The 22,841-nt window shown below is 40.7% G+C and overlaps 3 protein-coding genes across 5 annotated transcripts; 2 read left to right on the top strand and 1 right to left on the bottom strand.

Annotated features, from left to right (window-relative positions):
* Positions 1–3,374: 3,374 nt before the first annotated feature.
* pmpca (peptidase, mitochondrial processing subunit alpha) lies at positions 3,375–9,647 on the top strand. Of its 2 annotated transcripts, none has more exons than XM_040050834.1 (13): positions 3,375–3,526; positions 5,648–5,850; positions 5,948–6,027; positions 6,104–6,186; positions 6,289–6,383; positions 6,467–6,567; positions 7,130–7,393; positions 7,530–7,622; positions 7,702–7,820; positions 7,902–7,992; positions 8,494–8,556; positions 8,643–8,787; positions 8,871–9,647. In XM_040050834.1, exons 1-13 carry the CDS (start codon positions 3,390–3,392, stop codon positions 9,038–9,040), a joined length of 1,644 nt encoding a protein of 547 aa, XP_039906768.1. In that variant the 5' UTR covers positions 3,375–3,389; the 3' UTR covers positions 9,041–9,647. The 2 variants fall into 2 exon arrangements, with proteins under 2 accessions (XP_039906768.1, XP_039906769.1); XM_040050835.1 differs by lacking the exon at positions 3,375–3,526 and adding an exon at positions 4,385–5,446 and having other exon boundaries at positions 8,871–9,040.
* Positions 9,648–11,668: 2,021 nt separating this feature from the next.
* On the bottom strand, positions 11,669–18,665 carry inpp5e (inositol polyphosphate-5-phosphatase E). Of its 2 annotated transcripts, none has more exons than XM_040050831.1 (11): positions 18,537–18,665; positions 17,156–18,028; positions 16,353–16,476; positions 16,167–16,264; positions 15,940–16,064; positions 15,272–15,391; positions 15,039–15,146; positions 14,404–14,565; positions 13,985–14,100; positions 13,728–13,864; positions 11,669–12,757 (listed from the first exon to the last, which is right to left on the bottom strand). In XM_040050831.1, exons 2-11 carry the CDS (start codon positions 17,956–17,958, stop codon positions 12,625–12,627), a joined length of 1,926 nt encoding a protein of 641 aa, XP_039906765.1. In that variant the 5' UTR covers positions 17,959–18,028; positions 18,537–18,665; the 3' UTR covers positions 11,669–12,624. The 2 variants fall into 2 exon arrangements, with proteins under 2 accessions (XP_039906765.1, XP_039906766.1); XM_040050832.1 differs by lacking the exon at positions 18,537–18,665 and adding an exon at positions 18,333–18,497.
* Positions 18,666–20,897: 2,232 nt separating this feature from the next.
* On the top strand, positions 20,898–21,567 carry LOC120745742 (gamma-crystallin M2-like). The gene is made up of 2 exons (XM_040050836.1): positions 20,898–21,186; positions 21,272–21,567. The coding sequence occupies exons 1-2, from the start codon at positions 20,908–20,910 to the stop codon at positions 21,548–21,550; spliced, it is 558 nt and encodes a 185-aa protein (XP_039906770.1). The 5' UTR covers positions 20,898–20,907; the 3' UTR covers positions 21,551–21,567.
* The last annotated feature ends 1,274 nt before the right edge of the window (positions 21,568–22,841 follow it).

Below are 22,841 nucleotides of genomic sequence, written 5' to 3'. Positions count from 1 at the left end.
TTAAACACAGGGCCTGCTCCAGCATTTGGTGGGTCTCAGCACTTATCCCTAAAGGACACAGTACAGAGTTTTTTTGTTGGGATAGAGACGACTAAGTGCTACAACAAAGTCTGCTCTGAAAACCAGAATTGGAGAGCTCACCATGTTGGGACCACTCCTTCCAGGCGTGCAGATATTCAGGGTCATGCTCCCCACCAGTAGCTATATTCAAATTTGATAAAAGTATCTATTAAGACTTTGTATTTATGAAACTCTATCCACTTGTAACAAGAAAGCTCTGTTTTTACCTTTGGAGTGCTCAATCAGAAGATGTTTCAAATCCCTGAGAGCCCTGGTGAGGTTCTCCAGTTGGTGCTGCAGGTGGAGGTTTTCTTCTTTCAGAGTGTGGATGGTATCCTGGAGCTCGTAAGCTGAGCCGGAGTGTGAAAACAGAGAAATTATCCAAAGCACTGCGGTGACATGCATAATGGAGAACATTGTGGCAAATAATAAATGTGCTGTTGCTGGTCACAGTCCTGCTGAATCTCTCTTCAGCTGCAGAGTGCTTTAAAGTCAGGTGGAAGTGTTAATGTTATTGAGGAGCTGACTTGTTTCTGTGTCAGAATTGATTCACTGATGGGTAGTTAAATGCTCTTGGCCCGCTTACCCACTCAAATAGATCAATTGTTCTGTTTTGGATCTTAGAGCCCAAATTACAGACACGGATAGAGCTGGTTTGGAGTTAATAAACCTTCATCCTAAAAACAAAAAAACAAAAAAAAAAAAAAAAAAAAAACAAAAAGCACCTGTGAATTTGAGCAGTGCACTGAAGAAAATTAAGTCAGTAAGTAGTTATCTCCTTAATCCTACTAATAGTCAGACAAATCTCTGTGTCTATATGACAGTTTGTCCCATCCACTCTAAACTTGGCAAGTGTATTCTTGGGGTCGTTTAAATGTGTTTTCCTTTATTTGGCTATCTTTGTGAGATTTGTGGATTCTCATTAGCTATATTTGTAACTTTTACAGCTAAGTGCCCAACCCTTTATCTTACCCTAACATAAATTTAATTTTAACTTGTCCCTTCACCCCAAAAAGACAATTCTTTCACAATTCTTCATTACTTTGCTTGCCTAAAACTAAACTGGTTCTCAAATGATTATTTATTTATGTATTTGTTGCTTTTGGTTTCCTGTAAATAAATAAAATACTTTTTATTTACTTATGCTATTTAGGTACGCTGCACTGAGCTGTGGCCACAAGGTGGTTGATGCCTGTCCTGGGGGTAACCCCCAAACCAGATGGTGGACACCAGAGGTAAAGGGAACCATCAGGCTGAAGAATGAGTCCTATTGGGCTTGGTTAGCCTGCAGAACTTCGCAGGCAGCCGATATATACCAACAGGCCAAGCGGAACACTGCCCAGGCAGTGGCAATAAGTTGGACGTGTTCCTGGTGGGTGTTGGACTCCGCCAGGGCTGCCCTTTGTCACCAATTGTGTTTCTAATTTTTATGGGCAGAATTTTTAGACGTAACCAAGTGGCGGAAGGCTTCCACTTGGGTGGTCTCCAAATCTCGTCTCTGCTTTTCTCACCTGATGTGGTTCTGTTGGCTTCATCAGGTTGTGGCCTCCAGCTTGCACTGGAGTGGTTCACAGCTGAGCGTGAAGCTGCGGGAATGAGAATCAGAACCTTTGAGTCTGATGCCATGGTCCTCAGCTGGAAAAGGTTCGAGTTATTGCCCCAAATGGAGGAGTTTAAGTATCTCAGGGGTTTTGTTCACAAGTGAGGGGAGAGTGGAGTGTGAAATTAACTGACGGCTTGTGCTGCAGCTGCAATGATGCGGACGCTGTACCAGCCCATCATGGAAAAGAGAGGGCTGAGCGTAAAAGTGAAGCTCTCGATTTACCATTTGATGGTAAATCAAATGGTAAATCAAGCTTTGTGTAGTGACCGAAAGAACGAGATCGCAGATACGAGCAGCAAAATGAGCTTTCTCGTGCCACTGATGTGTGGCTGGACTCTCTCCTTTAGAGATAAGGTGAGTTCGGCCAGCCAGACGGGGCTCAGAGTAGAGCCACTATTCCTCCACATCAATAGGAGCCAGTTGAGGTGTTTCAGGCTTCTGACTAGGATGCCTCTTGGACACCTCTTAGTTGAGATGTTCTTAGCATGTCCCACCGGGATAGGCCCAGGGCACACAGACTATATCTCCTGGCTGGCCTGGGAACACCATGGTGTTCCCCTGGACAAGCTGGAGGAGGTGGGTGGTGCATCCTCTGGCTGCTACCCAGTGGAAGACAATGGATAGGCTGTCATAAACTGGATGGATGGATGGATAATTCTTGAGAAAGCTGCAACCCCAGATCTGCCAGCTGTGACTGCCCTGTGAGGCGGCCGACACTTGGAGCTGTTCTGTTTTCAAAACTCTGCTTTATGACTGCCTGTGTGTGATGCATTTACAGAACATCTATAAAATGTACATAGAGAAAAAATAATAATCTGGGTTACTATCTCCCCAGACAGGTACTGTCAATCTTCTAGATCAGGGGTGTGCTATAAATTTTCAAAATGGATTTCTGCTCAATGTTGATTTGAGTTTCTTGAATTTTTAAGAGTAATTTTTATGGTTGTTTCATTTTAATGGAGAAAAACAGAATATCAACCAAAGGTCTACCTGCCCAAGAAGGGACATATACAGGGTAATCTTAAGTTTCCCAACAAACACTTAACGAACACTTAAAGGATTTAGAGAAAGCATGGAAGAAAGTTCTGTAGTCAAATGAAACTATCTGGCATCAGCTTGACCTGATCGTGTTTGGAGGAAGAGAAATGCTTAATATTTTCCAAAGCACACCATCCCCACACTCAAGCACAGAGGTGGAAACATGAGGCTTCGGGGCTGTTTTTCTGTTAAGGTTGCAGGGTGACTTCACCACACTGAGGAGGTAATGGACGGGTCATGTACTTGGATGACAATAACCTAAAACATGTGTTTAAAACATGTGTTTTAAACATGTGTTTATAATGGGTTTAACTGCATTTTTGGTTGAAATTCTCTCTCTTGCCATTAAAATGAAGTACCACAAAAGTTAAAGACTGTTCATTTCTTTGTAAGTGAGCAACCTTACAAATTCAGCAGGGGATAAAACAATTACTTTCTTCACTGCAGAAGGGTGTTTTTTTTTTCTTTATTAAATGTAAATGAAAGAAAAATACATTTAATATTGTTTTGTGCCCAAAAGACTTGATTTAGAAATACTTTGAATTTCCAGATACTGTTTGTCCCCCGTAGCTGAAATTGCAGTGTTTTTTATTTAACAATTATAACTGATTATTAAATAATTATTAATGACTTCACTGTGATGTTCTTATTATTCAGTAACATCGTGTGGTTTTGGCCCCTGGGCTGCATGTTCAACAACCATCAGCTGGTTGAAGCGGAAGTGCTTCGAGTAGCTTTCGTCGTCATCCGGGTTGATCTCCGTCACAGAGGATCCAGGATGGCGACTCACATGTCGAGGTGCAGAACCTGGAGTCGGGTTCAGAGGTAACACGTTTTAAATAAACGCTCTTACAGTGTCGCTAATGTGGAGTTTAACGCGAGCAGACTGCAGCAGCACCGATACACCCACTGTCTCCCACCTGACGTTTCCGCTCATCCCTGCGGGTTTAGAAATTCTCTACGTCCTCGTCACCGTTAATTAGCAGCTAGCATGATGCTAAGTTACATCATAACCCGTTAATGAAGCTAAAAATGCTCCTCTCGCTTAAGCTTTGGCATTATTTTAGCGGCTTTCTGTAATGTCCGAGATAAAGAATTGTTCTACTTTGTTTTAATATATTTTAAATAGACGTGCTAGTTAGGCTGTTTTTGTTGAGAATTTGAATATGAAGAGACATATTTGGGTAAAAGAGAATAGATTGCTGGACTTAATAATGTGCGTTTGCCTGAGGATGGTGGAGGATTATACGTGCTGACTTTGAATTTATCACTGTGTGGCTGAGATTCTGATATTATAGAAGTGCTATAAGAGGAATGTTAAACTTTTAAGCTCCAAACACGTTTGGACAATGAAGTCGATAATAGTATCTATGTGCACCTAATCTATTTGAGTCAAAAGGTGAAAATAGTCATTTTCAGAGAGCTTTTACGTACTTTTGGTGCTATATGATGTCAGTGAATATGCTGATCCCTGTTGCGTGGCTGTAAACACAAAACCCACACTGTTCTTTTTATGATGGACAGCCAATCAGAACAGAGTTTTCTCACAGCTAGAGGAGCTTAACCATGGCCAGGGCTCTGTACTACGAAGCCACTTCAGTATACTCAAGTGATGTTATCGGGATTCACTTACCCTAACACTGGCAATCATGGTAAGCAGTCATGTGAAGCTTGTTTTCAGCTGGCTAAGTTAACCGAAAGTTTTCCCTGTGTGTTCACTTAATTGGTGTAAATTGTAATATTTGAAAAATATGAAGAGGTTAAATGCATAAACTGAAAGGATTACAGCTGTTGTGAATTTAGGGCTGCAACAATTCATCAAGTAATTCGATTTTCATTTTCTTACTGGGTAAAATATGCTGCAAAGCTAACCTGGTCCAGACTAGAGATCAGCAGTAATGAAATCACCACCTACTGACCAAAAATTCTGCAGACAATAGTATGTCTTTGCAAAATGGCTGTTTCCCTCTGAAGAGTATGGAAAACATGCAAGATGGATTTTCTTTCCTTTTTATTCTTCTTCTTCTTTTTTTCCTTTTTTTAAACATGGAAATTAAAAAAAACAAATAAACTATTTTCCACTCCACTTTGTGTCACGATATTATTTTGTCTCAGCTTTTCTGTTGTGTAACAGTAACATGTTGCCAAAAAAGAGAGCATATGACAAACAAGGCTTTAAAGTACTGGACAAGATGCCAGTACAATTATTATTATTAGTAGTAGTAGTATCATTATTGTAAAATTCTGAAGACATTTGATATTTAAGCTTTGCGAATTTTATAGTTAGCATATCCATTTGGTATCTATACTGTATTATTAAAGGAAATTTTCTCTTTCTCACTGTTGCCAAGTGCTTGCTCATAGGGGGTCATGTGATTCTTGGGGTTTCTTTTTAATACTTTAGGGTCTTTAACTTACAGTATAAAATGTCCTGAGGTTGCCGTTATGGATTGGCACCATTTGAATTGAATTTAAGTGAATTGATGCAGAATGCAAAGTAAGAAGGTAATAAAATGGTCAGTCCTCTTTAACATTTAAAGGCCCGCAGGTGTTGAACATTCTGCCACCATAGATAAAAACATGAACTGATTTTAAACTTTAAGGCCAAATCTCTAAAATATGTCTTCTTAGCTGTTCTATGAAGTTTGTCAGTATTTGTGTTAGTCACTGTTGTCTCCATTGTTGTTTGTTGTACTGTTTGTTTTTATTTTTGTATTGGCACATTGTTTGTCAGAAGACTAATTGGTGAGGTCTTTAAAGTAGCTGTGGCTAGAAGGGCTATGTACAATGTAAAGGTTGTACTAAAATTAAACCCAGCAATGTTAATATTTATTGGTCATGTTGTATAAGCTGCAGTTTTTTCAAAAGTTGGCTTTTGAAATTCAGCTTTTAAAAGTTGATGAGGTTTTTTTTTTTTTTATAGCAGTTGTTTTATTGTCATCCAAGGTATGGGATAGCAGCTTACCGGAAATACAGCAGTGGTGGCGGATACCCAAATATCTCCCTCTCTACACCGTTGCCTGGGATCCCCAAACCAGTGTTCGCTTCAGTGGATGGTCAGGAAAAATATGAGACCAAGATTACCACTCTAGAAAATGGCCTCAAAGTTGCTTCCCAAAACAAGTTTGGTGAATTCTGCACAGTTGGAGGTAAGTTGTGTCTTTGATGTGCTGATATATTCACTGTTCCTTGTCACCTGCAAGAACTGGATAAAGTGAGTTTCTCTCTCTTTCTTCCTTTTGTTAGTTTTGGTTAATTCGGGATCCAGACATGAAGCAAAGTATCCAAGTGGGATTGCACACTTCTTAGAAAAACTTGCATTTTCTGTAAGTATTAAATAAAATCCAATGAAAAAGGTGGAGGTGCGAGCAATAAACCTGAGAACAACATTTATGTCTTTAGTCCACAGCACAGTATGGGAGTAAAGATGAAATCCTTCTCACGTTAGAGAAACACGGGGGGATCTGTGACTGCCAGACATCCAGGTATTTAACACAGTTCCCGTCTCAGTGTGGAATGATGTAATGATAAACGCAAACAACACACAGCTGATTTGAGGTGTGTCGATTGGTTGTTTTGCTTTGCAGAGACACCACAATGTATGCAGTGTCTGCTGAAGTGAAAGGTCTGGACACAGTGGTCAGTCTTCTGTCTGATGCTGTTCTGCAGCCTCGCCTGCTGGGTAAGGATATATAATTTAGGGTCAGTCCTCACAAACGGTCCAAGAGTCTCCACCGGTAATACAAACTGTTTCTTTGTGTGCAGATGAAGAGCTCGAGATGACCAGAATGGCGGTGCGCTTTGAGTTAGAAGATCTCAACATGAGGCCAGATCCTGAGCCATTACTCACTGAGATGATCCATGCTGTGAGTTATGCCTCATTATTCCTTAGCTAGTCCATCCAGCCATTCATCCCATTTTATTATTAATCAGTGAATTACTAATGAAACCAAAATCCACTGTCAAAATTTCAATGCTCATTTCTACTCTGATAGAGTAACTTTGCATGATTCACAGTCCAAAATGATCTATTTGCCTTAGCTGAGCTTTTGTGCAGCCTCTCCATTCACTCACAGTCTGAACCAAGCTGTTTTGCTTCTTCCCTCTTTGAGTCCACCCTTCCTTTAAGCCAAATTTCTTCTTATTGGAGGCCTCGTGCAAACAGGAGATTTGAACAAGGAGTGAAAGAGGCTTCTGTATGTCAGGGTTAATCACATTAAGGAGCTTCGCTCTTGTTGATATCATACAGAGTCAGGAGTGGCAAAAATTGTGAAAATGAGTGTTTGGAGTAATCTGAAGTCTGATTGGGTCAGAGGGATTACTTTTAGATATTCTGGCCTCATTAATGTCAAAGTCAATGGTGAGTAGTCCTAGTTTGTTTTCATCTTTAAATCTATGTGTGACCCTTCTTTGTTGTTTTGTTTCCAGGCTGCGTATCGAGGCAACACAGTCGGACTGCCTCGTTTTTGTCCTGCAGAAAATGTGGATAAGATTGACAAGAATGTGCTTCACAGTTACCTGCGTAACTATTACCGTCCAGAGCGCATGGTGCTGGCAGGAGTGGGCATCGAGCACGAGCAGCTGGTCGAAAGTGCCAGGAAATACCTGCTGGACGTAAAGCCAGTGTGGGGAACGAGTTCAGCGCCCAACGTGGACCTCTCTGTAGCACAGTACACTGGTGGCATCGTCAAGGTGATTAACCAGGCTCTGTTTAAAATCACAGTTTGGCAGATACCTGTTTTTGTTATTATTCCTCCTTTTCTGCTGGATAAAGCAAATGATCTTTAAAGGATCTTTAAAAGTTGGACATTGTCTTTTATTCTGTTAGATGGAGAAGGATATGTCAGACGTGAGCCTCGGCCCCACCCCCATCCCAGAACTTACCCACATCATGATCGGCCTGGAGAGCTGCTCCTACCTGGTGGGTGTTTGCAGTGTCTTGGAAAGTCTCCAATCAGGGGCCTGAGACATGTTAAAGGGTAAAAATGTTCCCTTTACAGGAGGATGACTTTATCCCATTCGCTGTGCTCAACATGATGATGGGTGGAGGCGGCTCCTTCTCTGCAGGAGGACCCGGGAAAGGCATGTTCACCCGACTGTACCTGAACGTCCTTAACAGGTGAGCGTCTCACAAGCAAATTGTACTAAAACTATTCCAATTAGTCGTCACAGACTGTTAAATTTTTGTTATCTGTTGTAGACATCATTGGATGTACAACGCCACCTCCTACCATCATAGCTACGAGGACAGCGGCCTGCTATGTATCCATGCTAGTGCAGACCCCAGACAGGTTGGTACAGACTCAACACAGGACAGCTGCAGAGTATCTGTTAGGATTCTGTAACAAATTTCTCAATTAAATTTTGAAACTTTTTCTGATGAGGCTTTGGCAGCTCTGGTGCTCTGGGGTAGGTGGTTTCACAGGACATGGCCTACAACTGGAAAGGCCCGATCCCCTCTGTTTTTGACCTTGTCCTGGGAACATCCAGAATCCTCTGATTAGAAAACCTTAGTGCCCTAACTTGAGGGTGGATGCTTAAAAGCTTAGATTAAAAAAGGGGGCAAAGGTCAAAGACTTAAGAACAAGCAATAAAATCTAAAACTAAATTCTAAAAGTGGCAGGAAGCCAGTAAAGAGAGGATAAATGGGTAATGTGTTCTTGCTTTTTTTTTGTCCCTGTAAGGAGCTGAGTGTATATTTGGGAAAAGTTCACCTCCAGTGAATAGTTTGTCATGTTTTTTGTGGTTCTTTTTCTTATTTCTTATTTCTTATTTCATTTATTCATTTCCAGGTGAGAGAAATGGTGGAAATAATCACCAGAGAGTTCATTCAGATGGGCGGCAGTGCAGGAGAGGTAATGATCGCCACAAGCTTTGTCATCATCATTTAGCGGAATAAAAATTAGACAGTTCTTGTAATAAATTTCCCTTATGTGCCCAGATGGAGCTGGAGAGGGCAAAGACTCAGCTTAAGTCCATGTTGATGATGAACCTTGAATCACGGCCGGTTATTTTTGAAGACGTTGGTCGTCAGGTTCTCTCCACAGGAAAGAGAAAGCTGCCACATGAGCTCTGTCATCTAATAAGTGAGTACTGGAAGGATTTTTTGTGTTATTTTCTTTGCAAGTCATCTAAATTTGTGTGACGATAATATTCAAATAATTTTCAGGCAGCGTGACACCTGGTGACATTAAAAGAGTGACCACCAAGATGCTGCGCAGTAAGCCAGCTGTCGCAGCGCTTGGAGACCTCATGGAGCTGCCCTCGTACGAACACATCCAGGCCGCCTTGTCCAGCAAGGACGGACGTCTGCCCCGCACATACCGCCTCTTCAGATAGACCCGCATCATCACTTTACATAAACTGGACTTGAAGATTACACTAGTGTTCCCTCCGAACACGGAAATCACCACAGCTTACTGTGAAGGGTTACAAATACCTCTGAGAGAAGGGGTGATTTTAAAGAAATGACACATTGTACTCTACAGTAATCCTAGTCTGTATACAACTGTATTTTTGTTTTGTTGCCAGGAAGTCAATAATTCATTATTTTTATGGGAGGTTCGCAGGAGTTTGCTTTTAAAGAAACACAAAATTATCATGTAAGGTTCCCATTTAAAAACCCCACCAGTGTCACAGAGCCACTCAGAGTAGACTTGTGTTCTGGATGCCCCTAAAACTCTTTCGTTTTTTTTATTCCACCATTACTTTCTTTGCAGATCGCAGCTCTCTAAAAATTCTTTATTCCAGAGTCAGTGGATTAAACTGTTATTTATACAACAAGACTTCATAATGTCCTTTTATAGGTACGGAGACAGCAGAAAGTTACATAATATATGATTAAAAACAAAATGGAGATTTTTGGATCAGTCACTGACTTGACTGCTTGTCCTCCGTATTGAAATTGTGGTTTGTGTATTGTACAGTAAAAAGATGGTTAAACAAGTGTGGTGTTTGTTTTTACTGTTACGCTGAAGGCTTTGCAAATCACATTGGTTATGAGGAGCCACAGCTGTGTGACGACCACATAAGGGCAAAGAATAGAAGAAGCAGTCTATAGTCTGAGTGTTTGACTTGCAGCGATTGTCTACATATGTTGACTTGATTATTTTTTTTGTCTGTGTTTCATGGATATTCTCACAGAAACGCACAATCTAAGAGTCAAAATTTTGAACACATCCTCTCATTTAATGTTGTTTTTTTTATTCTTACTACTTTCTATATTGTAGATACACATTGAAGACATCAAATATATAAAACAAAATATATGGAATTATGAAGCAAAGAAATGCAGATAATTAACTCTAAATATGTTTTATATTTTAGTAGGGTGACCATATTTTGGTTTCCCAAAAAGTGGACACTTGGCCCAGTCATGAAGAACTTTAATAATACTGTTTGCTTAAAGAAAACGTTAACATATTCAAACAATGCCTTCTCTGTGCCGTTAATGAATGGTAAAATAAAAAATATCATATAGGCTTTTACAAGTCAACAAGTGCAAAAAAGGAGGATGGTTGGTCACCCTAATTCCTCAAAGTAGTCACCCTTTGTTGACAACACTGCAAACCTTGGCCTTCTCTCAATAAGCTTCATGATGTAGTCACCTGAAATAGTTTTCACTTCACAGGTGTGCCTTGTCAGGGTTCATTTGTGGAATTTCTTGCCTTCTCAGTGGGTTTGGGACCATCAGTTGTGTTGTGCAGAAGTAAGGTTTGTACACAGCTAACAGCTCTGACAACTGTTAAAATTCATAATATGGCAAGAACCAGTCAGCTAAGTAAAGAGAAACAACAGTCCATCATTACTTTAAGAACTGAAGGTCAGTGAGTACGAAAAATTGCTAAAACTTTGAATGTGTCCCCAAGTGCAGTCGCAAAAACCATCAAGCGCTACGATGAAACTCTCGAGGAACACCCCAGGAAAGGATGACCAAGAGTCACCTCTGCTCCTGAGGATAAATTCATTTGCGTCACCAGCCTCAGAAAATCACGTTAACAGCACCTCAAATTAGAGCCCAGATAAATGCCTCACAGAGTCAGTGGAAGACACATCTCTACATCAACTGTTCAGAGGAGACTGCTCGAGTCCAAATCTGAGATCTTTGGTTACACCTGCTGTGTCTTTCTGCGACACAGAAAAGATCAAAAGATGGTCTCTACATGCATGGTTCCCACTGTGAAGCGTGGAGGAGGTGTGATGGATTGGAGGTGCTTTGCTGGTACACTGTTGGGGATTTTTTCAAAGCTGAAGGTACGTTGAACCTGATTGGCTACCACAGCATTTTGTAGCAACATGCTATCCCATCTCAGGTTTGCGTTTAGTTGGACCATCATTTATTTTTCAACAGGACAGTCACCCCAAACACACCTCTGGGCTGCGTAAGGGCTATTTGACCAAGAAGGAAAGTGATGGAGTGCTGCACCAAATGGCTTGGCCTTTACAGTCACCTGACCTAAACCCAGTCTAGATGGGTTGGGATCTGATGGACTGCAGAGTGACGGGAAAAGGGCCAACAAGTGGAAAACCATTTCAGCTGACTATCACATGAAGCTCATCGAGAGAATGCAGAGTGTGCAGAGCAGTAATCAAAGAAAAGAATAGCTATTTTGAAGAATCTAGACTATAAAACATGAGTTATTTCACACTTTCTTTTTACTACATGATTGTTGACAAGAGGCTGTAAGCCTGTAAATCATGCCCCCTAACTTTAACCTTTGGTAGTGACAAAGGGACAACTATTTTTGACTCAGTTTAAGAAGCACCCTCAAGTGGCCATTGGAGAAACTGCAGTTTTGGGGATTCCCACACAGGCTTCATCTTTAAGCTCTGGAAGCTGGTGCTCAGCTTCACCTTAGATTTAACACAGTATTATAACTACTATATTAAGTTGATAACATTGCAACACATTGTGCTCCCCCACACTTAAATACATCTGTTATGGGCAAAATGTATCCAACAAACAAAGGTGTTTTCAAACCTTTATTATGGGATGTTACATCAGGTGACATAAAAAGATACAGTTATGGATAAGAGGTCCCGATGATGTAAAAACAATACCCACAGGCACTTTTTTTTAAAAACAGAATGCTCTTCATGCTGGGGATGCAGATGATTAATGTGCTGCTACATACAGTACATGGACAGTTTACACAGTAATAAGATGAGAGGTAAGGCATTGCGTTTAGTGTTGCAAAGGTTCACTTGGCCTAATCACACAAAAGGTAGCAATAATGGTAGTAATATAGTAGTATCATATCATTAAAATGCTCAAACGTTTTTTTTTATAGCAAGTGAGTTCCTTTAAGAAATATTGAATAAAAGCATCAAATAACTGTAATTTCCCTGAATTTAACAGTAGCTCTTAACAAGGTGCAACATGCTCTTCAGAGTCTATATTTGACCTGATCCTCAAAACTCTCCAACAAAACGGACACCTAAAAGTGTGCTGTAGTTATGTTTAGTACATTACTTCATGACAAAAATCACAAGGCATTTGAACACTGGTATAGCATTCAGAAAAACAGAGTATTATAGTATATGATGCTTCTTAAACGGCTACAAAAAATAGAGAGAAAATAGGTATTGTTACTGTCTGTAAGGTCTTATCAGTCCACACTGGAGCATGTGACTGAACTTTAAGCCACAAAGGGAGACCCCCCTTCCCTAGTTATGTTTGAGTACAGGGGGCAGAATAAATAAAGGCCAGAATGCTGATATCTGCATGACCTCGAGATCCCTGCCCTCGAGTCTAGCCAGCTTCTTCGGGACACAGCTGCACCTCAGTTACCTCGACCACAGCTGGGATTTGTGTAGTTAAGACAACTTTGGTTTTTCCTTTTTGTCCTTTCTGGCCTTCCTGTTTCTGGCACAGGTCTGATCCAATCCAGCCTGATCTGGTCCAGAGTGTTCCTTAATGGGTTTTAAGAGATGGTGCAGATCGTGCTGCTTTGGTTCTTCATGGCCTCCTTTGTCTTTATTTCTCTGGTGATCCGCCTCCTCCTGATACCCTCCAAGTACAAGCTTCGGTCAAACTGTCCGGCACACAGAGGAATGCTGACAAAAATACAAGCAAATACAACATTACAGGTGTTAGAAAGTCAAAATGCATAAAGCACAACTGATCGTTTACCAAATGATCAATTGCAGTCCAGTGAAAAAGAACCATCATTTAAGGCATGGATTTTTGCATTGTAATATTTCAGCAACATTTTAATTTAACTGCAACCCACACAGTGCAACATGAACTTAATAAACCTGGGTAGGCCATCAAATTTGTATGACACAGAGCTACTGTTTTGTGACCACAGCTAAAGATTGTCAGGATTCTTTCACAATGATAACCTTTGCACTACCTACGAAAATCCACGACAGCACAGTTTATTACATCACTAAAGCCTGGAGCCTCTGGGGGACTCTCTTCCTCTCCCCCTTTATATGTCACTGCTGCACGTAGTTTCATCCTGTTTGTGTTTCGTTCTCTCTCTATTCTACTCTGTTCTGTCTTCTCAAGGCTGCTTCTGCTTGGGGATGACTTTTTCTTCCTTTATTTTCTAAATGCTTTGTCAAAGGAGATTCTTGGGTTTCTACTGATGCAGAGTTCTTAACCTTACAATACAAAGAGCTTGAGACTGACTACTACTGTGATTTGGTGTCATTAAAAAACCCATCTGAATCTGATCTAACATATTACTTCATAAATTGTGTTACTTGTTGAAAACTCGAATGGGATAACAGGAGTGGGAACCAAAAAAAAGCTCTTATCTCTTTTCCCTAGACCCTGTGCCAGTGCCTAATCTCAATAAGTCTCCACACATGCCTACACCAGTGCCTCTCTAGAAACAAGTGCTAGGCCCAAACGTGACACCGCTGAGAGTGAAGGCTCTCAGTCAAATAGGTCATAGTAAAAGGCAACTTTTACTTTCGCCTTCTTTCAGGCTATTAAGTTCCAACTTTATGTGAAATTAAATTTAATTGAAAAGGACTACAGCACTAAGGTGTATGTGTGAATGTTAGTGGGACTCACTTGTCTCTTCCTGGCCTGAGTTTGACCTGAAAGACACCAATGACAGGCCGGTGGTCCGAGGTCTTGATGTTCGAGCAGCTGGTATACATGAGTGTTTTTATGTCATTAGCCTGCCTGCTCCTGAATAGGATCCTGTCCTGTGAACACAGAGAGGTTCTATGCGTTTGAGAGCCACTTTAATAGAAATGACAAAGTGTTTTTAAAAAACTTAAGGCGTTTATCTTTTGTCATGTGCGACACGTCTTTGTTCTACTTACTGTGTATGAAGGTGTTCTCTGTTTAGAAGTGGTGTCATAGACATCGCGACCAATGTCGAATTTGTACGTGGGTAAGAAGTGTATTGATGCCTCTTGGAAACCTTTAAAGATTGACCCTGGAGGGACAAACAACTCACAGGATAAGAATCAATGGAAAACAACAACCTATTTCTATAAAAACGTTTGCAACTGTTTAGATGCATAAAAAATCATGTAGGGAAGAAAATCCAAGAAAGTTGGTTCTGCTCATCCAGTCGTTGCATTTCCTGTGGGAAAATCATTTTCATCACTCAGCCAAGCCACTTTTTCAGTCTGAAGTGAAAAAATGTTTCTCCCACTGAAAGCGCGACGTCCAGATGAACAAATTAAACTTTCTGAGTTTTTGCAAATGTTGACGCTTTGGCTTCCTATGTGCATACCTTCCTTCATTTCCTTGGAGAGCTGATCGTGCTCCAGCAGAGGGCTCATATCGCCACCTACTGTGGAGCTTATGACGGCCTCCACCTCACTCCGGTCTTTATCCAGCCGAAAGTTAAAGTCTCCAAACCAGAAGACCTGATCGAATCTTGTGGTGACGTCAGCTGCAGTGAAAAATGATATTCCATTGATTTTCACTGAATTCTGGCAATTAGTGTTATAAGCACTAAGATTTTAACCACAATTTTAACCACATATAGATCATCAGTAACTGCTGGTACAAAGATGGCCATGGAAACAAATACAAAAATAGATTGTTATATTTATAGAGAAAAACCTTCCTGTACATTAGCCAGACCGCTTGTTCACTACTCCTGCAAATAATCCTAAACCTAGGTGTCTAGGAATGTTTAATCTAATTATAGATGTTGCAATCAATCATGTTGTGATTTGATTGAAAAAGAAGGACAATTAGAAAATGAATGCCATGTTTTAAGATTATTTGTCTTACCAGAATGAATGCATACCACTTTTATACTGTTACATCTTTAAAAGATTAAGTATTCTGATGCATAAACCATCCAAATAGCTTTAACATTTTAAATTATTCACACAAAGTAGCTTCAGAGAGTCTTACATGGTGTGGAGCGGTAAGGGTTGGTATCTGGAAGGCCTTTTGGAAGAGCTAGAGCCTCGACAATCTTGTTGTAATCAAGTATTCTCTCGTAGACTTTGGCATCACCGGCTGGGAGAAAAACAGAAATACACATTAGAAATATGCAACATTGGCCGGCTGTAGGGTTTAAATGCAATACACTAATGTGCAGTGTAAAAAAAAAGCTTCTCTGACTTGGAAAAGCTGCTACTAACAGGTAAAATGGGAAGTAACGAAAAGGAAAGAAGTGCCAAAAAAGGTGAAGGCAATCCCCACTGCGCCTTTGGTCTTGATCTGCGAGATGATCCTCGTTGTGACTGTGGCGTGCTCCGCCTCTGTGCAAAAAAATAAAGAAGAAGAAAGGTGGTTCATGTCTGTGCACACAAATCAACATGTCACTACAACAAAATCCTTGTCACAATCCTCTGGCCAGTTATAGTAGGTGGAGCATTTCATCCAAAGCAACAAGGATATCAGTCGAGAGTTGTAAGTTGAAACTAAAGGATCTTTTCAAGTGTTTTGATATTCATATCGACTTGTAAACAGCATTTTAAGTACATTATAGAAAGGTTTAATCTAGAAAACTAAACATTCACAGCTTAGCTTAGATTTTTTTTTCAGATTTTAAAGCTCAAATAATTGATTAGTTAAGAAAATTAATTCAACAGTATAAAAGACCTATCTGAATTAAAGACTATTTAAACCTTTTAAAGCCTGTTTTGAGGAACAAGAAATCAATTTTAATCATTTAATACCTCCAGAAACCCTGTCTTTAAGACAACATGCTATTAAATACACAAGTCACCACAGAAATATGAGCAATTTAGAAATATCATTTCATAATCACCATCCCTCCTGAACTAATATGCAGAGTAGGACAGACCTGAGCAGAACCAGATGAGGTCTCTTCTGACAAATACAGTGAGATATAAAACACCATGTGAAGCTGCATATAACATGACATAGTAAGGTCCCAGACTCTCCTGAAGTCTGGTCTCCCACTCCCTCCTGCACACAAACAAAGTTACATATTAGAATGAGGAAAATGAGAGCCATTACGGAGTAATTCATCATAATAACCAGTTTTATTTAAAACATTAAATGATCCACCTGTCAGGACAGCCCTCCTGGACCCCAATAACATAAAAGTCTTGTGCAAATTCAGAGTCTGTCGGAAGGAGGAGATCATCTAAGTTGACTGGAAGGCCCTGAAAATGGCAGGAATTTGGTTATGATTCAGTTTCTCCATCAGAAAAACCTTTGTGAGAGATGCTGCAGGTCACAACATCCTCCCACCTTCTCTCCTTGCATGTTCCAAGTGGCGATGTAGATGCCAACTCTCCTGTCGGGGAAGAGGCGGTCCAGCTCCTCAGCCCCAAGCAAGGCACCACTACCCAGCACGCTGCCCTCCATAAAACTCCTGGATGACGAAAAGTAAAATCAGCACATATATCGAGTTTAATCACAGCTGTAAGGCTGCTATCTCTGAGGTCAGGTCAATAATTCATCTGTATAAGTATTAAAGCAGTGGACTAAGAACCATTTTACCAATCATCCTGTCAAAAACCCTGCTGAATCTCCTCACACCTATGTTCTTCTTTGCTCCAGTAATGGAGGCTGTTTATTCTTATTTGTGCATTTTTAGCTAAAGCAGCCCAGATGTTGATTTCTTTACCACAAAGTATCGCAGACTAACGTGTAAACATTTCAAATTTAGTTTGGAAAGAGGAATGAAAGATGAATGATGGAAGATGAATTAAATCTAACACAGCTTGCAGGGGAGCGTGGGGGTTTTGGAGCTAAAGTGTACTGTAATAAAGGAAAGATAGAAGGGTAATATGAGTATAAAGTGGGTGAGCTTAGAAAGGGCTCATCCAGACAAAAAAACAAAAACAAAACAAAAACACACCCCATCTTACTTCTTTTGTTTTTAAGTGTCACTAGCTTAATACCCTTGAAAGAGACTGGTAAGTAACTATAGTTTAACAGGAAGCTGAGTGCAGTTACTTTAATCTACAGGACATCTTACAATAGAGCCTTCAAATCCAGCACAAGGATGATGACTACAGGTGCATCTTTATATTACCTGCTAAACCTACCTGTTCCTCATATCCTGCGGTCTGATGGGGCTGAGTACGCTGTAGGTGGACCTCATGGAGTTGACAGAGGCACTATCCGACCCCATGTTCTCCAAAAGCCGGCTGTCGCTCAGGTTCCTGTGGAGCCTTTCTCCGAGCTTCTCTCTGGCCGGCATGGCATAATCCAAACAATCCCTGTCAATCCTATTAGCTGCCCTCAAAGTGGCTGACGCAAAGCTCTTCTCCAGAGCAGGCAGTGGTCCGGTGGGTTGCACCGGAGACAGGCGCACCTTGGCGGCCCTCCACTGCTGGACTGTAAGGTCGCTCTGCTGGCTGCGGGGTCTCCTTTCATAGTCAGAAAGACTACTCCCTCTGTCCCGGAAGGCTGGGGATCCAGTTGGAACAGCAGAATGGGGTCTCGCACTGGGATCCCGCTCATTCCTCACTGCAGCTGTACCCTGGATAACGAACCCACTCGGAGCTACAACAGTTTCATCCTCTTTAAGCGAGTCTGTGGAGGAGCCGGTCTCAGCTGGGTCGCTCAGACTCTCTTGGCTGTTTCTCAGCCTCCTGGTTCTCACAGTCTCCTCCAATGAAATGCTTTTGCTGGACTTCGACAGTCTGGGTAGCAAGGGGGGGCGGGGCTGATACGGACTGATCCCTTCCCCTGTGTTTCTAAGCCTAAGGTCATCCTTGTGCCCGTTGGTGGATTTTACATCTACTATGGAGGTATTGAGTTTGCTGCTGTCATTGGCAATTGAGTCTCCTTTACCAGGAGCCTCACAGGAGTGATGGAGGGGGCCGTCCTCTCCATCCTCAGTCATCCTCTTCTCATGTCTGAGTCCAGCTGTGGTGAGGTGGATGAAGCGCTCTCATTTTCAAGTGGCACAAGACCTGTTCAGACACACGGCGGAGTTTGTTTTACTGACATGGCCTTCAAACGATCACTTTACTGTCTGATATACGTTCTGATATCAGCCACGGCAGAGGGTTACTGCATCAAATACCCAATCAGTGGAAACAACAAACATTTTTGATTTCAAGCAATTAAAAGCAAGAGCTGTAGCTAAAAAAGACAAAGCACATGAGCTAACGCAATTACTGCTTGTTTCAACAACTTTAATGCTGAACGAAAAGTCCCGTTAAAGTCTACTTTAACAATTCTACTTAAGCCATCATCTAAATCACGTTTACATACACAACAATGTCATCTGTTAAGCTTTTCTCTTCACTGGATAACAACCTGCAGCTGCAGCTAACAAAGCTAAAATGCTAAAGCTGTGCTAACTAATGCCTAAAGCGTACGTTTCTGTGACCACATTAACAAACGGATAACCTTGGTAGTTTCTGTCGTTTGCACTAACAATTTATGTCTCTTTTATCAGGCTGAAAGTAAAGCTACCTTTTGTGCACTGTTGGTGTCAGGGTGACTGACTAAAAGTAGCTCCGTGACTTCCTTAGCAACGCTTGACAACACAGATTTCTGTTACCAAGAGAGTCGCAGTCTGAACTCAGCATGTATCACAGCGCCCCTGTGTGCTAAGAAGGGGTATTACTTCCATGCCTGTGCGACAACTACTAGGATAACCACCTGCTTTCTCATTTCTGCAGCTTACACATCTTCGAATAATTTCCAGGGAGCTTCTTCTTATACGAGGAGAGAGGACTCCAGGCAACAGACATCTGACCTAAATTAGCCTACTAAGAGGCTAATTTTTACTAAATTTACACTGTAGCTCAATGTGCTGGCATAAGAACTCTGTAACACTGTGAGTGCACATTTTCAACACATAAGTATTAGTAATACTTAAAAAACAAAAAGACAAGGCAACTCACCTCTCAGAACATCACCAAAGTTATTGACAACACTGCTCAAATCCAAAGTCCATCCTGCGCTCCTATTCCCTTCCTCTTTTGAGCACCACTTTTTTTGCTTTGGCTCTCTAAATATATCATTTAAAATGCCAAGAAAAAAATGTTATATAATTGACATCAAAAGACTCATGGGTGTTTTATAAAAATGACAGAGAACAAAGGTCAGGAAGTACAAGTAACATGCCCACCCCTCATCAAAATGTCATAAAACATGCCTATTTTAATCAGTGTAGTGTAATACGATTGAGTAGATATTTGCAGCTACAATTTAATTTCTAATTCTCTTACAATTTGTCCACTTTGCCTCACATCACAATCAAGAGCATAGTCTTTGTTCTCAGCGAGTAGACCTAAAGATGATCTAAGCTTTGATCTGCTCAGATCAAAGCTTAGATCATATATATATGTATATATATATATTATATGTGTGTGTGTATATATATATATTATATGTGTGTATATATATATATATATCCAGTATATTTTTGAATGATGTATTTAAAAGCATTAGTCAGCTTACAAAGATTTTTTTAAAGAAACATACTATGGGGCTATAAATTATAATGCTTTAAATTATAATCCAGTCAGATACATTTACTAGTTATTTGGCCATAGTCAGATGATAAAGAATTACGTTTATGGACTCTGAACTTAAACTTCTGACTTTTATTTACTCAATCGCTCAATATTATTGTGCACTACATTGCTAATATCCAAGTTCCTCTGTTCTTTAAGTAACTTATTTTGCCGTCATTAGTTTAGCTCAGTTGATTGAAAAAAAAAATGCTTGTCTGGGTGTTTTCATGAAAAGACAAAAGCTTTTCCATTCACTACAACACGTTAAAGTCAGTCACTTTACAAATAGCACAAAGAAACGGCAGAAAAACGCTGCTGCTGACAAAACAGTGTAAGTCACACTGAATAAACAATGTCAAGGTGTGACCTCCGATTGTTAACCCTTTCACCCATTCCCTGACCCTGTGATGTACGAGAACCGCAGCTGAATGGATTTTCTAAGCTCGCTGGCCCCTGGAAATGTGGACAAAACCCTCCATATTCAGTGCATTTCTATGACACAGCTGCTGACTCAGGAGGTTTGGACAATGGGCTGGTGCGGTCGGGTCTAGTATAAAAGGAAAGGGTTAAACCAGGTAGGATACAGTTTGGTGCAAGAGCAGAAACATCAGCAGCAACCAGCAGCTCAACCAGCAGCTCAGCCAGCAGCCCAATAATCAGCAATATGACTACCACTGGAATGAACATGATGAGCAGGGTAAGAGAATTGCCTTTAAGGTCTTAAACACGTGTTTATAAAAATATAATATTTATATTTGCAACAGCAACCAATCATGAGGTGTGGCACGAATGGTGTATCGTATAATTTTCCTCCGCTTTAAAGCATCTCTGAGTCCTATTTTTGCTTTCCAGCCAGAGCCTGTGCTTGTTTGGTTCAGTAACTACAGCTTGCAGTTATTTCTTCTAGTAAAAAAGCTCTAAAATTCTAAGCCAACAAAATAGAAACAGACTTTGCGAGATAAAATGTCACTATGTACATATTAGCTTCTGTTAAGAGCTTCTCTCATGAGCTGAACAGCTCAGTAAGAGAACTTTGCTGTGCTTTGAGTGCCCATCTGACTCTGTGGATTCAAATGTGTGCACTTCTTGTATAAATGATTTATACTGCTGCTGGGTCTGACCTGATAAAACTAGATTAGTTATCTTTATAGAAAAATCATAGATTGCTCATTCAGACATGGAGCTGACACATTAAGAGTTAACAGAAAGGTATAAATGTCTAAATTGATTTATTCCTCATTAGAAGTTTAAAGCTGCACCTGAACTTTCTACTTAACAGCACTACTGTTGAACTCACCAATTCTTTCAGCTTCAAAAATTAAATGCCTCACATGTGCTCGTTTCCTCTCTCTCCTCAGATCATCTTCTACGAGGACAGGAACTTCCTGGGTCGTTCCTATGAGGTCATGAACGACTGCCCTGACATGTCCTCCTACCTGAGCAGGTGCCACTCCTGCAGGGTTGAGAGAGGCTGCTTCATGGTGTACGACCGCACCAACTACATGGGCAACCAGTACTTCCTGAGGAGGGGTGAATATGCTGACTACATGAGCATGATGGGGATGAACGACTGCATCAGGTCCTGCCGTATGATCCCCATGGTAAGACTTTACGCCAGTCTTCATTTACCCTGGATGACATCATTAAAATACTCTGAGTTAAATCCATTTGTCTTCTGCCTCACAGTACAGGGGATCCTACAGGATGAGGATCTACGAGAGAGAGAACTTTGGTGGTCAGATGTATGAGCTGATGGACGACTGTGATAACATCATGGACCGTTACCGCATGTCCAACTGCATGTCCTGCAATGTGATGGATGGCCACTGGCTGATGTACGAGCAGCCCCACTACAGAGGCAGAATGATGTACATGAGGCCTGGAGAGTACAGGAGCTTCATGAACATGGGATTCAGCGGCATGAGGTTCATGAGCATGAGGCGCATCAATGACTCCTGCTACTAGGCTGTCTTTGCACTAAATAAAGCTGTCATGAACTGAACTACTGGTGTGTTTAAGTCATGGATTATTTTGAGTAGATTTTGAGTACTTACGTTCATTCAGAAATTCTAACGTTTCAGTAATTCAGAAGAAGCAAGTCATTTGCTTTTTATTCTTATTTTCAAACCACATTCTTTCAAAAATCAACTACAAGTGAAATTTGTGCAACCTTTTAGCACAAATTGTTCACTTATATGTACCACAACTTCACTGTCACAGTGAACCTCTTATAACCTTCTTTTCATATCTTTTTACATTAAAAGCCATAGACTGTGGGGCCCAAATTTAGCTCACTGGGATGAGCATGTGAGTATATGCCAAATGGCTGAAATCGGCAGGCCCAGGTTCAAATATGACCATTGCCACATGTCTTCCCCTCTCTCTCCCTCTGCTTTCCTGTCACTCTTCACTGCATCTATCCAAAAAAAATAAATAAAAAAATAAAAGGCAAAACAAACCCCCAAAAAAACCAAAACATAGACTGTATATTAAAGATGGAAGTAGACATTTATTGTTTAGTTATATTCTGGTCTTGAGCCTAGCCTTTTCACCAGGGGGGCTAAATAAGAGAAACCCTGAGACATTTCAGTTTGATACAACAGAGACCCAAAGCATAGTTTGCTTTTTTGACCCCTCTACTCTAACTGGGACTCAAATATAAAAAAAAAATGAACATCATATTCTATTCATTAAGGCTTCAAGCTAGAGACTGAGAGCATGAGCACTTTAGAAAAGTGTTTATTGAGGGTAAGAACATTCATTTTCTCTGGTTGTAAACAGTCTTGTTTGTAACCAGAAGAGTCGCCCTCTGCTGGCCATTAGAAAGAATACAGATTTAACTTACAGGCTTATAGGTTACTGGTATGAGATTTTTGATTTCTTCTAGAAGGATACTTTAGTTTTTTACAGTCTTTGTAGACTTCACCCTTTGTGAAGACTATCTTTCCACAGAACCAAAACACACACTGAGTACTTATGCTTGTAAAGAGCAGTAAGTGTTTCTGAGCATGCTGTAAGAAGGAGGCCTTCATTTAGAGTCACTGTAAATTTCTGGGCCTGTAACTATCTGTAAAGCCTTTTGTTTAATAGCAGAGAAATCATAATACATGATGCTGATCTGCAGCTTTGTTGTTTATAAAACAATAGTTGCAATTGTTGAAATAAAGGAAGTTTAGTCTCACTCTGAGTAGAACTAAAACAGTTGTGTCTAGAGTCTTCTATAGTGAACTTGGACAATGGCATGTAAATATTTGCA

This window comes from Simochromis diagramma, unplaced genomic scaffold (assembly GCF_900408965.1).
Source record: "Simochromis diagramma unplaced genomic scaffold, fSimDia1.1 OVJJ01000131.1, whole genome shotgun sequence".
In the NCBI taxonomy this organism is placed as follows: Eukaryota; Metazoa; Chordata; class Actinopteri; order Cichliformes; family Cichlidae; genus Simochromis; species Simochromis diagramma.
The sequence above is the reverse complement of the archived record's forward strand: the minus strand, read 5'-3'. Positions and strand labels throughout refer to the sequence as shown.

Bases quoted from the DNA above. Each gene is read 5' to 3' on its own strand.
- LOC120745742 (XM_040050836.1), top strand. From the start codon at position 20,908: ATGCCTCACATGTGCTCGTTTCCTCTCTCTCCTCAGATCATCTTCTAC. The intron at 21,187-21,271 runs GTAAGACTTTAC...TCTGCCTCACAG, and splicing joins CCTGCCGTATGATCCCCATG to TACAGGGGATCCTACAGGAT.
- inpp5e (XM_040050831.1), bottom strand. From the start codon at position 17,958: ATGACTGAGGATGGAGAGGACGGCCCCCTCCATCACTCCTGTGAGGCT. The intron at 15,392-15,939 runs GTCTGTCCTACT...TTTTTTGCACAG, and splicing joins CCTCATCTGGTTCTGCTCAG to AGGCGGAGCACGCCACAGTC. The intron at 13,865-13,984 runs GTAAGTAGAACA...CTGTGTTCACAG, and splicing joins AGAGAACACCTTCATACACA to GACAGGATCCTATTCAGGAG.
- pmpca (XM_040050834.1), top strand. From the start codon at position 3,390: ATGTTCAACAACCATCAGCTGGTTGAAGCGGAAGTGCTTCGAGTAGCT. The intron at 5,851-5,947 runs GTAAGTTGTGTC...TCCTTTTGTTAG, and splicing joins TGAATTCTGCACAGTTGGAG to TTTTGGTTAATTCGGGATCC. The intron at 7,394-7,529 runs GTGATTAACCAG...TTATTCTGTTAG, and splicing joins ACACTGGTGGCATCGTCAAG to ATGGAGAAGGATATGTCAGA.